Here is a 15,935-nt window from a genome sequence, read left to right as displayed (position 1 = left end):
GAGAGTGTAAAAGGGAGACAATAGAGGAGGAGAATGGGAGAGGAAGGATGAGAACAGAGAGAAAGAGAGAAAGAGAAGGGAAGAAGAGAGAGGGGAAAACAACAGCGGTTCAGAAAGAGAGTGATTTGTTTGTTTGACAGAGATCCCTCTCAGGAGATTCTTCTCTGGAGAACAGATTCATAGGGGCTGTCCAAGTGACTTGCTATGGTTGTGCAATACGTGACCTAACTGTACGTGAATAAGCAGTGCATCACTGTGACATAGTACAGGAAATGACTGTGACATGAGTAGCCTATACTACATTCAGTTCCTGTAATCTATGCACGTGAGGATAGGCCCCTGGGCACACAAAGCATACACAAACAGACACAAACAGACACAAACAGACAAACAGACAAACAGACAAACAGACACACACACACACACACCCACACCCACACCCACACCCACACACACACACACACACACACACACACACACACACACACACACACACACACACACACACACACACACACACACACACACACACACACACACACACACACGCACACACACACACACACACAGGTTGTCTTGGATGTCTCAGATCAGGGTGTGAGGGAGAGGTGGTCAATGTGATTGTTTTATTCCCTCCCTTTTATAAGACTTTCTCAGAGAGCTCAGGTTGCTCTGCTTCATCGCTGCATAGAGAGAGAGAGAGAGAGAGAGAGAGAGAGAGAGATGTGGTTTTTGGACGAGGAGGGGTTTTGGCTCGGTCTAGAAGTGGCTGAGATATGGGAAAGGGGGATGAGGTATGGGGATTTGTGGGTTAGCATATTCCCATGCCAACTCTACTCGTAGTACCCTTAAATAACTCTCTATGACTATGTAATGAACTTTATTTTGTGAGTCTTACGTTAATCTAGACATGTGGGCTACATACTAACTACATGGTGTGTGTATGAAAGTACATTTAGCGTGTTTATGTGTTTATGTGTATTACAGTGTGATTACTGTTGGCCACAGCAGCTCAGTGCAGCTCTGTGGAGCTCTAACACAGACCTGGTTAGAGCTCCACAGCACAGACCTGGTTAGAGCTCCACAACACAGACCTGGTTAGAGCTCCACAGCACAGACCTGGTTAGAGCTCCAAAGCACAGACCCGGTTAGAGCTTTAAAACACAGACCTGGTTAGAGCTCCACAGCACAGACCTGGTTAGAGCTCCACAACACAGACAAGGTTAGAGCTCCAAAGCACAGACCCGGTTAGAGCGCTACAACACAGACCTGGTTAGAGCTCTACAATGCAGACCTGGTTAGAGCTCCACAACACAGACCTGGTTAGAGCTCCACAGCACAGACCCGGTTAGAGCTCCAAAGCACAGATCCGGTTAGAGCTCTACAACACAGACCTGGTTAGAGCTCCACAACACAGACCTGGTTAGAGCTCTACAACACAGACCTGGTTAAAGCTCTACAACACAGACCCGGTTAGAGCTCCACAGCACAGACCTGGTTAGAGCTCTACAACACAGACCTGGTTGGAGCTCTACAACACAGACCTGGTTAGAGCTCCACAACACAGACCTGGTTAGAGCTCCACAGCAGAGACCTGGTTAGAGCTCCAAAGCACATACCTGGTTAGAGCTCTACAACGCAGACCTGGTTAGAGCTCTACAACACAGACCTGGTTAGAGCTCCACAGCACAGACCTGGTTAAAGCTCTACAACACAGACCTGGTTAGAGCTCTACCACACAGACCCGGTTAGAGCTCCAAAGCACAGACCTGGTTAGAGCTCTACAACACAGACCTGGTTAGAGCTCTACAATGCAGACCTGGTTAGAGCTCCACAACACAGACCTGGTTAGAGCTCCACAACACAGACCTGGTTAGAGCTCCATAACACAGACCTGGTTAGAGCTCCACAGCACAGACCTGGTTAGAGCTCTACAACACAGACCTGGTTAGAGCTCTACAACACAGACCTGGTTAGAGCTCTACAACACAGACCTGGTAAGAGCTCTACAACACAGACCTGGTTAGAGGTCTACAGCACAGACCTGGTTAGAGCTCTACAACACAGACCTGGTTAGAGCTCCACAACACAGACCTGGTTAGAGCTCCACAGCACAGACCTGGTTAGAGCTCTACAACACAGACCTGGTTAGAGCTCCACAACACAGACCTGGTTAGAGCTCCACAGCACAGACCTGGTTAGAGCTCTACAACACAGACCTGGTTAGAGCTCCACAGCACAGACCTGGTTAGAGCTCTACAACACAGACCTGGTTAGAGCTTTACAACACAGACCTGGTTAGAGCTCTACAACAAAGAAACTCCATAGTGTGGAAATGGCCTTTCAGATGTCCTGGCCGTGGTCACACACCGAAACACACAGACAAACGAACGCGGGCACGCACACACTACAGCCCCCTGCATATTCCACCCTTGGTCGACCCTGAGACCAAAGCACTTCAGAGGGCCGTGGTGGGTCTGCAGCCGGCCTGCCCTTCCTCTGGAGATGGTGCTCATCTTTGATCCCACACCATGAGAATAGGGATTACGCTGAAGACTGTTTTAGTTGAATGGAGTTCTATAAGACTTTTAGGCTTTTCTTAGCCTGTTTTCACAGTCTTCACACAGATCTAGGGTGGTACTTTGGGGACTGTAACATCTACAGACCTATGTTATGTTCCTCATTCTCTGTCTCTGTCTTTCTGTCTCTCTGTCTGTCATGCGCTGACCAACTGGCAAGTGTCTTCACTGACATTTTCAACCTCTCCCTGTCCGAGTCTGTAATACCAACATGTGTCAAGCAGACCACCATAGTCCCTGTGCCCAAGAACACTAAGGTAACCTGCCTAAACGACTACAGAGCCTTAGCACTCACGTCTGTAGCCATGAAGTGCTTTGAAAGGCTGGTCATGGCTCACATCAACACCATCATCCCAGAAACCCTAGACCCACTCCAATTTGCATACCGCCCTAACAGATCCACAGATTATGTAATCTCTATTGCACTCCACACTGCCCTTTCCCACCTGGACAAAAACAATACCTATGTGAGAATACTATTCATTGACCACAGCTCAGCATTCAACACCATAGTGCCCAGAAAGCTCATTACTAAGCTAAGGACCCTGGGACTAAACACCTCCCTCTGCAACTGGATCCTGGACTTCCTGACGGGCCGCCCCCAGGTGGTAAGGGTAGGTAACAACACATCCGCCACGCTGATTCTCAACACAGAGGACCCTCAGAGGTACTCCCTGTTCACTCATGACTGCATGGCCAGGCACGACTCCAACACCATCATTAAGTTTGCAGATGACATAACAGTGGTAGGCCTGATCACCGACAACAATGAGACAGCCTATAGGGAGGAAGTCAGAGACGTGGCCGTGTGGTGACAGGACAACAACCTCTCCCTCAACGTGATCAAGACGAAGGAGATAATTGTGGACTACAGGAAAAACAGGACCAAGCACACCCCATTCTCATCGACGGGGCTGTAGTGGAGCAGGTTGAGAGCTTCAAGTTCCTTGGTGTTCACATCACCAACAAACTAACAGACAGTCGTAAAGAGGGCACGACAAAACCTATTCCCCCTCAGGAGACTGAAATGATTTGGCATGGGTCCTCAGATCCTCAAAAGGTTCTACAGCTGCACCATTGAGAGCCTCCTGACTGGTTGCATCGCTGCTTGGTATGGCAACTGCTCGGCCTCTGACCACAAGGTACTACAGAGGGTGGTGCGTACGGCCCAGTACATCACTGGGGCCAAACTTCCTGCCATCCAGGACCTCTATACCAGGGGGTGTCAGAGGAAGGCCCTAAAAATTGTCAAAGACTCCAGCCACCCTAGTCATAGACTGTTCTCTCTGCTACCGCACGGCAAGTGGTACCGGAGTGCCAAGTCTAGGTCCAAGAGGCTTCTAAACAGCTTCTACCCCCAAGCCATAAGACTCCTGAACATCTACTCAAATGGCTACCCAGACTATTTGCATTGCCCCCCTCTTTTACATCGCTGCTACTCTCTGTTGTTATCGATAACTCTACCTACATGTACATATTACCTCAATTACCTTGACTAACTGGTGCCCCCGCACATTGACTCTGTACCAGTACCCCCCTGTATATAGTCTCGCTATTGTTATTTTACTGCTGCTCTTTAATTACTTGTTACTTTTATTTCTTATTCTTATTTGTATATATATATTTTTTTTAACTGCATTGTTGGTTAGGTGCTCGTAAGTAAGCATTTAAGGTCAACACCTGTTGTATTCGGGGCATGTGACTAATACAATTTGATTTGATTTTGTCTTTGTTTCTCTCTCTCTCTGTCTCTCATGGTCTCCCTCGGTCTCTCTCTCTCTCTCTCTGCCCTAGAGGCTGACAGTCAGTGGGGTTTAAGCTGTGTCCATTCACAGCTGCCTCTCTGGAAGTCCGTAATACCTTATTGGGCTGTTAACGTGATATTGTTTTCAGAAATGGAACCCATCCGGGCCTGCTGTGTGTTTTCATTGTGGTCGTTTTTCCACACGGTGTATTTTAAAACTGTGCCTGTAAGCCATGTAAACACTGGCCAAACAGGGTTCCTACTCCCAGTGTAGGGTAATGTTATTGTTATCACTAACTATTCAGGCAGGGTAAGGCTATACTGCCTCAGCACTAGTCAACTCACACTCTCAGGTGGGATTGGTATTATTTTAATTGAACCTTTAGTCAACCAGGAAGTGGTCAGAGTATATCTCCCTAGGGATACCTGAATAGAGGTACAAGGCTTTATATTAGTTAGACTGTGGAAGATAAGAGGACATGTTTAACCTGTTAGCCTAGTATAATGTAGCGTAGCTTAATCATGAACACAGAAAGGTGTGGTGCAGCAGAACTATCCACACAGACCCCCCATACACCCCTCCCTCTCTCCCACTCCTCTCCACCATCCCCCATTATTCAAAATTCCTCAGAATTCCAGAAGTGAAACCTGTGACCCTCTGGGGAGGAAAACGATGTATCTCTCATCACTACCCTGATGGTAGGAGGAAAGAGGGAGGGAGACAGGTGGCAGGACGAAATAGAGGAAGACAAACAGTTGTGTTGGTCGACAGATATTTATTGACATCCCTTCACCTGGCCTGTATTAGTGGAGGGAGCAATGGAGCATTCAGCTGAGTGGAGCCCCATAGAGCCAAAGCCAGGGCTGTTCTAGGCTGTTTGTTAGCCTGGGCCTGGGGAGAGAGAGACATGCAGCTAGCAGCTCCTTGATGTGTGTTTATAGGCAGACCTGCTTCACTCTCCTCTACGTTCCTCTCCGCTCTCTGTTTATAATGTCGGTCCTGTCCCCCAGCAGAGGGGCTCTGTCTCTATCTCTCTCTCTCTGTCCCTCTCTCTCGCTCTCTCTGTTTATGCTGCCTGTCCCCCAGCAGAGGGGCTCTCTCTCTCTTTCTGGAACACAGCCTGGGCAGGATGTGAATACCTCCTACTGTCACATGATATCTATGGAAAATTGATCATATGATTGTATGGAGCCCCTTCCTCTCTCCCCCCTCTCTTCCCCCCCAGTCCCTTCCCCTCTGGTAACTCAGGCCAACTCAATCAGGTAGTAGGTCTCTAGTATGTTTAGGAACTGAGAACATGTCAAGTTCACTTGGAGTGTAATTCAACATTACTTAGCTTTTATTTTCCTCCAACTCTATGGATGGGCCTTTGGTATGGACATGCCTGAGAGAGAGAGAGAGGGAGTTTGGGAGAGAGAGAGAGAGAGAGAGAGACAGAGTGAGGAAGGGAAAGAGACAGAAAGAGGGAGAAAGCGATCGGGCCAGATTGAGTGACACAGACTCCTGTCTGTGTTTTCTCGCTGGAGCAGTGAATCTGTAAATTAAGCATGCTGCTTCTGGCAGCCCCTGCTTTATCTGTTGGTGCGTGTGTGTGTGAGAGAGAGAAAGAGAGAGTGAGTGTGAAGGGGCAGATGACAGAGGGCCCTTTGAGCGCCTGCTCTCCTGCTCTCACGGACACAATCTGATGGGAGGGTTGTCACGCTGTCTCCATGGACCAGCTCCCAAAGACAACAGGAGGATGTCCTGTGCTATCACACACACGCAAACACATTATCTCACACACACGCAAACACATTATCTCACACACACGCAAACACATTATCTCACACACACACACACACACACACACACACACACACACACACACACACACACACACACACACACACACACACACACACACACACACACACACACACACACACACACACACACACACACACACACACACACACATGCATACACGTGTACACACACACAGTGACCTATGTGCCACGCATTAATGCTACAGTACAGGTCTGTGCTGTAGCTACTGTAGACCCTCACAGATGTGATCATGTACACAGACAGTACTGAGTCTAAAGCACTGTATGTCTGTCTTTGTGTGGTGTCTGTTGGGTGTTCACCCTATAGACAGTAATGGAATGGAACGGATGATGAGTTTATTGATGTTTTCCCATGTCTTCCCACTCTGAAATGAACCACAAGTGATCACAATAATTATATTATTTTCAATATCCACAATAGCCACACACCCTCCCCTCACTGAGGGTCAGATGTCACAGTCAACCTAGAGTGTTCATCTTTATTAACATGTTATGCACCAGCCTACTTGTAATCATTTTACCTATTGAATCATTCAAACAGTTATATACCTTGAGGTAAAGTTCAACATGACTGGAATCAGACGAAGGCTTCTGTTTCATTTATTCAACAAGAGCCCCTTCTAGTGGTCAGAATGATGTAACCCTGAGTGTTTACCGGCCATGTCACTTAGCTAGGTACAACTCTGAACTCTGGTTCTCTGACTTTGTCCTGGTCCTACAGAAACCACCTACAGTGCACTGAATCATGACACCATTATCAGACTGCCCCACTAGTAGGAATCAGGTCCATGGAAATTGTGAAAGGAAAACAGGGTTTCAATGATTGCAGGTGTTTAATATCAGTGCTAGAGCTGAAACTGATTTGCATAATGATGCAAGACTTCCCCAATGAGTCAGACGTCACTGTTAACTCTACCTCTTCCATGTATCATAACTTTCACTATGAGTTACACCTATCTCTTCCGCGTTTGCACCTCACGGCGGCAGGCACACAGTTGTTTGCAGTACTACAATGTCTGTTGCATATCTTTTAACTTTTTTGCTGATCCTCTTGTCAAGTCAAGGTTAGAAGATAGTGTTAGCATTTTAGTCTGTGTTGCTGATGTTTGAATAGCCAGAGGCCATGCTTTGGGTTAAAGCCGTCTCTGCCAGATTTCTGTAGACACACCTTCAGTCTAGTCGTATTGCTTTTTCGATAATATGAGCATTTGTTTATCTATTTTCTATTTGCCATTATGTTGAGGAAGTTACATATTATCTATGGAAAGAGATAGCATTGCAAAATAAAAACTGCGCCACGTGTTTGCAGAATTCTCCAAAATGGCGGCGACTCATTCATTGTGGGGCGCGTACAGTACCAGCAGAATATTAGTTGTTGTGAAATGTCTCTCCTGTACTCCCACTTCCTTTTTATCAGTATCAAGATCTGAAATCTTGAACTGTTATTTTTCATTCAAAGCATTGTTTGTGACGTTGTAAGTTTAAAATTCCTGGTGAAAGAAAAGACATACCTACCGAGATTGTTTCCTACATCTAGTGATGCAGACTATATCCATCTTGTTGATATGCTATTGTGCTTATACAGTAAGCTGTCCCTTCCGGACATTCTAATCTCTTCAACATCAGTAAAGATTTGCACTGTAGATGACTGTGGCAATTGTCTTCCTCCTTCCTCTACAGCCTGTTGGGGCGGAGAGAAAACCAAGAATATAGCTTGTGCAAACCTCAGAACAGGAAATGCTTACAGATACTGTGTAGATGTGAAAGAGGAATCTACAAGGATCTTATGCGTGGAGTGGATGTCCATGATCCCCAAAGGGGTGACTTCAACCACAGATGATGTACGACTCGATGATACAAACGGGGGGTTCCATATCCTTCACCCAGAATGTATCTACGGTAGAATCAGAAATACGACTGTCTTTCACACTTCAATATAGACAGTAGATACAGTTTAATGACAAATGTATTCAAACATGTAGAATGTTGTTTTTCAGTGATAGATGTCTAACTTAACTTTTATATTTTTTCTTCCACAGACGTCTACGTGGCTTGCTGAACTTTGCCGACACAAAAACACTTCACATGCACCCAATGTGATTGATGTCAGCTACTCCTGCATCACCCTCCTGGAGTGTGTCAATGTAGACCACATTGTCAGAAATGATTTGACTGTGAGTATGGCTATTTATCACTGCAGTTTAGGTTTATGTACAGTTACCTTGTAAACTACAATACCAGAAGAAAAAAACATTCCAAATGTAAACTATTTGATTATAAAAAAGTAAATGTATTGATGTTATCATATTTCTGAATCAGGAGCATTGGACCCGTATCATTGTCTCTGGTGTATCAGGTGAGATGTGTATATTGCTTTTCAAGTTTGAGGACATGTGTCTTCTTGTTAAATTTTATTTTTTTCACATATACACTGCCTTCGGAAAGTATTCAGACTCCTTGACTTTTTCCACATTTTGTTATGTTTCAGCCTTATTCTAAAATGTATTAAATTGTTGTTTTCCCTCATCAGTCTACACACAATACCCCATAATGACAAAGCAAAAACAGTGGTTTAGACATTTTTGCAAATTTATTAAAAATCTTAAACTGAAAAATCACATTTACATAAGTATTCAGACTGTTTATGCTACAAGCTTGGCACACCTGTATTTGGGGAGTTTTTCCCATTCCTGCGTTGTCTTGGCTGTGTGTTTAGTGTATTTGTCCATTTGAAAGGTGAACCTTCGTCCCCAGTCTGAGGCCCTGAGCACTCTGGAGCAGGTTTTCATCAAGGATCTCTCCGTACTTTGCCCCGTTCATCTTTTCCTCGACCCTGACTAGTCGCTCAGTCCCTGCCGCTGAAAAACATGCCCACAGCATGATGCTGCCACCACCATGCTTCACCGTAGGGATGGTGCCAGGTTTCCTCCAGACGTGACACTTGGCATTTAGGCCAAAGAGTTCAATCTTGGTTTTATCAGACCAGAGAATCTTGTTTCTCATGGTCTGAGAGTCCTTTAGGTGCCTTTTGGCAAACTCCAAGCGGGCTGTCATGTTCCTTTTACTGAGGAGTGGCTTCCGTCTGGCCACTGTACCATAAATGACTGATTGGTGGAGTGCTGCAGCAATGGCTGTCCTTCTGGAAGGTTCTCCCATCTCCACAGAGGAACTCTGGAGCTCTATCAGAGTGATCATCGGGTTCTTGTCACCTCCCTGACCAACTCCCTTCTCCCCCGATTGCTCAGTTTGGCCAGGCGGCCAGCTCTAGGAAGAGTCTTGGTGGTTCTAAACTTCTTCCATTTAAGTATGATGGAGGCTATTATGTTCCTGGGGACCTTCAATGCTGTAGAAATGTTTTGGTATTTTTTGGACACAATCCTGTCTCGGGTGCTCTACGGACAATTCCTTCGACCTCATGCCTTGGTTTTTGCTCTGACATGCACTGTCAACTGTGGGACCTAATACAGATAGGTGTGTTCCTTTCCAAATCATGTCCAATCAATAGAATTTTCACAGGTGGAATCAAGTTATAGAAACATCTCAAGGATGATAAATAGAAACAGGATGCACTTGAGCTCAATTTTGAGTCTCATAGCAAAGGGTCTGAATACTTATGTAAATAAGGTATTGCTGCTTTTTTAAATATTTTTTTTATACATTTGCTAATATTTCTAAAAACCTGTTTTCACTTTGTTATTATGGGGTATTGTGTGTAGATTGATGAGGATTTTTTTTGTTTAATCCATTTGAGAAAAATGGTGTAACGTAACAAAATGTGGAAAAAGTCAAGGGGTCTGAATACCTTCCGATTGCACTGTACATTCTGTATTGATCATTTGACTTGCCTTTTTCCAACTTGAAATAGTGTTTTGTCTGTCTTTCCCACAGACTGCCATTGCCAACAGTGGAGGGAACAAGCCAATGGGATTTGATAAGAATGAGGTGGTAACGATGAACAACAGTTCAATCACCCTCTATAAATGCCAAAATCTGAAAATGAACATAATTTACATTAATTCTACACAGGTGAGCTCTGTAATTTCACATTATTTAGAGGTTGATTATAACAACTTACACATTTGTCTTTTTATTTATGGGTTTAATCCCGTATTGTTAGGATGCAACTGATGAAACAATACCCCTCCCCATTCCCTCTTAGCAGAAGGCTGGAACTGAGTCTAATGGTGAAGAACCCCCAGTTAAGGAGAGATGTTCCCATTACATTGTCACAGGTAGATAGTTGACATTCCTCTTTTCCATCAATTTCAAGTATCTTTCAAGGGCACATATAGAAAAGCACTAAATCATATTCATTCATTTTGAATTCTGTACACCTTTGAACCTCTGTCTGGCCTTTGTAGAGATGAGGAATGAGGTTGTGACAACAGTACCTTTGAATTCAACCATCATCCCAGGTGAGTAGCAATGTCAATCCCTTGAGAATTAGTTTTTTAATGTTTTATTTTCTGGAAGCCTGCCTGGAAATTAAACTAAGGGAAAGACTACATAACACATTATTCTGTGTTGTTCAGTATTTTGATTGATTATGTCATGGAAATGACTTTATTCTCTCTAATCATCCATTATAGATGGAGACAATCCTGATGCAAACCGTGGTGACACTAGTTTGACCTGGAAAAATGGTGAGTGTTTACCCAAATCTATCACCTCATTCCTCTGTATGAGCAAATGACAAGTAAATCTGAACAGAGTACCAAGCTCCCCATTAGACTGGAGGTAGGACACCTGCAGAAAAGAAGGCTGATATGGAGGATGTAATTCAGGGAGAAGTGGAGAAAAGTCCCCCTAATGAGCCATTCAGACAAAAATCATTGATGAATTGTGAAACATGAATGAATGAAATCATCTAGGTGTGAGTAGTTTATATTACCGGTTTCAGAGAAGGACATCCTGTGTATGTGAGTATAACCTCTGTCACTGACATGGCTTTTCAAGAGAATGTGCAATCTGCAGATAATCTCACCTTAATGCAAACTCTTGATACATGTCACAAACAAAACCCTCCTTCAAGACAGAAACTCAGTTCCCTTAATCCAGTGATTAGAAAACATCGTACCGTGAACCTTTTTCAAACCGTTCATCAGGTTAAAGTGCTCTGGCACCCTCGTTCCAAGCCTACAGAAAGACAGTATTAAGTCATCTGAATATTCCTAGCATTATTTCTAAGAGGGAATAGATGGAACATTTATTGACTGACTCTAATCTTGATTTAATATTTTTCTCTGAGACATGGCTAAAGAAATGTTCTCCTATTTCTGCCTTTAATGTCCCTGGTTACCCCATAGTCAGGAGATACAGGGGAGAGGGCAGATGGGGTACTTATTTTCATGAAGGATAACATTAAATGCAATCGTATTGAATGGTAACATGCCAATGACAAGTGCCTTGGGAGACCAATGTCAATCCCTTGAGAATTAGTTTTTTAATGTTTTATATTCTGGACGCCTGCCTGGAAATTAAACTAAGGGAAAGACTGCATAACACATTATTCTGTGTTGTTCAGTATTTTTATTGATTATGTCATGGAAATTACTTTATTCTCTCTAATCATCCATTATAGATGGAGACAATCCTGATACAAACCGTGGTGACACTGATTTGATCTGGAAAATCATTGATGAGTGTTTAAGCAAATCTATCACCACCGCTTCCTCTGTATGAGCAAATGAAACAAAACAATACTACCAAGATCAACTACTGTTAGAAGGCTATTTTAAAACCTTTTCATTTGTGTGAATATGTCAACATCTGATGACTACATTTTGTTTTTCAGTTGGTGTTGTTGCTCTCGTGCTGGTCATTGCTGGTTTGCTCTTGGTGTTTTTTTGTGTGTACAAACCTTGGAGAGACAAACAGCGGTGAGTATCCTATATAACTGTTTTTATAACAGCTTTATAACTGTTTTTGTCTTGAAGTCAATTAGAATTGTTGCAGAGGGTTTATGTTAGTTATGAGACTAGTTCTCTCTGTCTTACTACTAGGGTTTAAAGTCAGACCAATGGGGTCCTAGCAGGTCACAAACAGCATGAGAACAGCCTGGAACTTGCAGGCCACTTACAAACTATAGACTTGTCGGCCATTCAAGTTACTGTTGTTTATCAAACATTATCCTTAATTTCTCATTAATGTAATAATCTCATCTTTAGCAACCAAGGCCACAGAGAAGTGGAAGCGGGTCAGGGCATTCCAGAACCAAACTCCATTCCTCTGATGCAGAATGAGCGACGTGATGCCAGGTAAACCTTTCCACATTACTTTATTGATCTGTAATCAACCACTGAATGATAGTCTCTCTTGGCTTCAGCTGTTGCTATGGGTCATATTAGTTTCTGTCTCTATAGAACAGGGCTCTCCAACCCTGTTTCTGGAGAACTACTGTCCTGTAGGTTTCCACTCCAACCCTAATCTAGCACACCTGATTCTAATAATTATCTCAGGGACGGGAAACTGGCGGCCTGCGGACCCCCGTTTTACTGTTGACTGCTAGAGCACAAGGTTTAATTTCTAAATTTGGTTGTGCACCAGGAGTTTTCCTCTTGTCATGTCAGTCATTGAAAATCACCTCAATCACAAAAATTTTTAGATTGGTAAATGAATCTGACCAGCTACCTAAACCTAAACATCGTCAAATTGCTGACAGGGGGGGTGGGCATTGATTTTGATGTGGCCCCCATCAAAGTTGCCTATCCCTGACATGCATACATTTCTCTCCACCCTATGGCAAAATGAGTAGAATTGCAGCAAACTTGCTTTAAATCTGAATTTTTTTCTCTAATCCCCATAGCAAAATGTTGCTTAGGCCTGGCTCTGACTGCATGTGTGAGTGTGAATGTGGGTACGCAGATCCACGAGCCACTGTGGTCCCACATAATGAATTCAGATTTCTGTGGCACCCATCAAAGTTGCCTATACCTGAAAGCTGGTTAATAAGCTGCATTAGGTTAGTTACAACTGGGATTGGAGAGAGAACCGGGTAGCTCTCCAGGAACAGGGTTGGAAAGCCCTGATATAGAATGTGAAGGAAGAATTACTCAATAGATCCGCATGGCATTTCTAAATACCAGTAATGTCTATTGGCAAGCAACAACTTTCAGCAAAGACCCTGCCTTTAGAGCCCTGCCCAGGCAAGACATAACATATTCAAGCCAGAAGGGGAACTGGTGTATTTTTGACTGTGGTGTAATGTATCGTAGATGATTCCACTTGTACCTGTGGGTATCTGACTGAACCTTTGGTACATGTTTTATCACAGAGACATCAGAAAGCCTGATGACGGTGAGACTGTTGAAGCTGTGGTTGTTCCCAGGTTAGTTAGAATACCTCTATTACATCTTTATAGTCTACTCTGTCCTGGATCAGTTTGCCTTGCTAATCCTTTCAGTCATGCTCATCATAATCTCACTTTCAGTGACCAAGGAGGTGAGCCAGGACAGGAGAGCAGGCAGCCCATGGACAATGAGGAGACAGGCGCTGACAACCCTCTGCTGAATGGAGATGCCAGGTAAACTGTACCACATGACTAATCACCTGTCAGTCCTCTGTAATGTAGACTATGGAAATGGAGAACATTTGTATCCTTCCCAGTCGAGATCCTTAAATCCTTATCAATGTAATAATCTCAACCTTAGCGACCAAGGAGAGGAAGGTGTTCTAGGAATGGAGGATGGAAAGCCGTCAGACAATGACAGAGCAGACACTGAAACCTGTCAGAAGACACATGCTGATTCCCCCACACTGAATGTACCCAAGGTTGTCAGGTAAATTGTCCACATAAGGACTCCTTTGATAGATCGTCATTATCCATTGAATGACAATCTAATTTCTCCCTTCAGAATTGATCCCATGGATCATGTTAGTCTCTGCCTCTATGGAGGACAGTGTTGTTTGTGGTGGATCAAGAGTTTTAATCCTGATGATAGCCCTGTTATTGCTCCCACAGGGTTAACAGCCAGACTGATGACACACAGCTTCTGGGTCAACCTCAGAGCAATGGACACGTGCCATATAGAAGGTGAGAATGTGTATTTATCTGTGTGTAAAGTTGCATGGGATGGGAGAGGAGGTTAAATAACTGGTTGAGGTCAGTGACCGAAGGGAGTAGCATCACGGTCATTAAGATTGATCCCACCCCTGCACCTGAACAGGAAGAACCTGTGACAACTAGAACAACGACAACAACAATGGTGGCAGCTGCTGTGAAGACTACAGTAGCTACCACTAAGATAACATCAACTGCCCTTACCAAGCAGTCCACGGTACCCACAAAGAAACCTGAAGCATCAGAACCAGAAGGGTTTTTTATTGACAATGTTATGTGTTATGCATAAATATATTCATGAAAACTGAAATCTGAGACCATGACAATTCCCACTCTCTCTTCACCTGACTCTATGCCTCCAGGATACTTTTCTGCTGGACTCCACAAAAATAAAATCCCTAAAAAGCTTCCTCATGCTTCCACCCAGTCTTCCCCTTTCGGCCCCAGGTTCTGAGAGGTGTTCCCAAATCATGTCATTTTTTACTTAGTTTCCCATCTGCTCCATTTCAACGGATAATCATGTGCATAACCTTAATCAACATTATCTCTTCTTGAAGTAATTCAACACTGTATATGCTTTCACATCACATAGAGCTCTTTTTTATATTTTTTTATATATATATATTTTTTAATATATTGACTTTCAATTGTATATTGACTTACAATTACCCTAACATCTATCCCTTTTTCACATGATGCATTAACAGTAGCCCCCAAACTCAACCCAGTATGTCTATAGTGGAATCTAGTCTCTCTCTCTCTCTCTCTCTCTCTCTCTCTCTCTCTCTCTCTCTCTCTCTCTCTCTCTCTCTCTCTCTCTCTCTCTCTCTCTCTCTCTCTCTCTCTCAATTCAATTCAATTCAATTCAAGGGGCTTTATTGGCATGGGAAACATGTGTTAACATTGCCAAAGCAAGTGAGGTAGATAATACACAAAAGTGAAATAAACAATACAAATGAACAGTAAACATTACACATACAGAAGTTTCAAAACAAGAAAGACATTACAAATGTCATATTATATATATACAGTGTTGTAACAATGTACAAATGGTTAAAGCACACAAGTTAAAATAAATAAGCATAAATATGGGTTGTATTTACAATGGTGTTTGTTCTTCACTGGTTGCCCTTTTCTTGTGGCAACAGGTCACAAATCTTGCTGCTGTGATGGCACACTGTGGAATTTCACCCAGTAGATATGGGAGTTTATCAAAATTGGATTTGTTTTCAAATTCTTTGTGGATCTGTGTAATCTGAGGGAAATATGTCTCTCTAATATGGTCATACATTGGGCAGGAGGTTAGGAAGTGCAGCTCAGTTTCCACCTCATTTTGTGGGCAGTGAGCACATAGCCTGTCTTCTCTTGAGAGCCATGTCTGCCTACGGCGGCCTTTCTCAATAGCAAGGCTATGCTCACTGAGTCTGTACATAGTCAAAGCTTTCCTTAAGTTTGGGTCAGTCACAGTGGTCAGGTATTCTGCCACTGTGTACTCTCTGTTTAGGGCCAAATAGCATTCTAGTTTGCTCTGTTTTTTTGTTAATTCTTTCCAATGTGTCAAGTAATTATCTTTTTGTTTTCTCATGATTTGGTTGGGTCTAATTGTGCTGTTGTCCTGGGGCTCTGTGGGGTGTGTTTGTGTTTGTGAACAGAGCCCTAGGACCAGCTTGCTTAGGGGACTCTTCTCCAGGTTCATCTCTCTGTAGGTGATGGCTTTGTTATGGAA

The 15,935-nt window shown here is 43.6% G+C and overlaps 1 protein-coding gene across 5 annotated transcripts; it reads left to right on the top strand.

Moving 5' to 3' along the window:
* The first annotated feature begins 6,977 nt into the window (after window positions 1-6,977).
* Window positions 6,978-15,052, top strand: LOC139574228 (uncharacterized). Of its 5 annotated transcripts, none has more exons than XM_071398630.1 (15): window positions 6,978-7,214; window positions 7,831-7,991; window positions 8,190-8,324; window positions 8,470-8,506; window positions 10,039-10,176; window positions 10,313-10,382; window positions 10,512-10,565; window positions 10,740-10,793; window positions 11,945-12,029; window positions 12,318-12,407; window positions 13,424-13,477; window positions 13,580-13,672; window positions 13,800-13,928; window positions 14,111-14,182; window positions 14,316-15,052. In XM_071398630.1, exons 5-15 carry the CDS (start codon window positions 10,072-10,074, stop codon window positions 14,326-14,328), a joined length of 819 nt encoding a protein of 272 aa, XP_071254731.1. In that variant the 5' UTR covers window positions 6,978-7,214; window positions 7,831-7,991; window positions 8,190-8,324; window positions 8,470-8,506; window positions 10,039-10,071; the 3' UTR covers window positions 14,329-15,052. The 5 variants fall into 5 exon arrangements, with proteins under 5 accessions (XP_071254731.1, XP_071254738.1, XP_071254701.1 ...); XM_071398637.1 differs by having other exon boundaries at window positions 7,831-8,049; XM_071398600.1 differs by having other exon boundaries at window positions 6,979-7,214; window positions 10,310-10,382.
* Window positions 15,053-15,935: the final 883 nt, after the last annotated feature.

The sequence above is a fragment of the Salvelinus alpinus genome, chromosome 1 (assembly GCF_045679555.1).
Source record: "Salvelinus alpinus chromosome 1, SLU_Salpinus.1, whole genome shotgun sequence".
NCBI lineage: Eukaryota > Metazoa > Chordata > Actinopteri > Salmoniformes > Salmonidae > Salvelinus > Salvelinus alpinus.
This window is presented reverse-complemented; position numbering and strand designations above follow the sequence as displayed.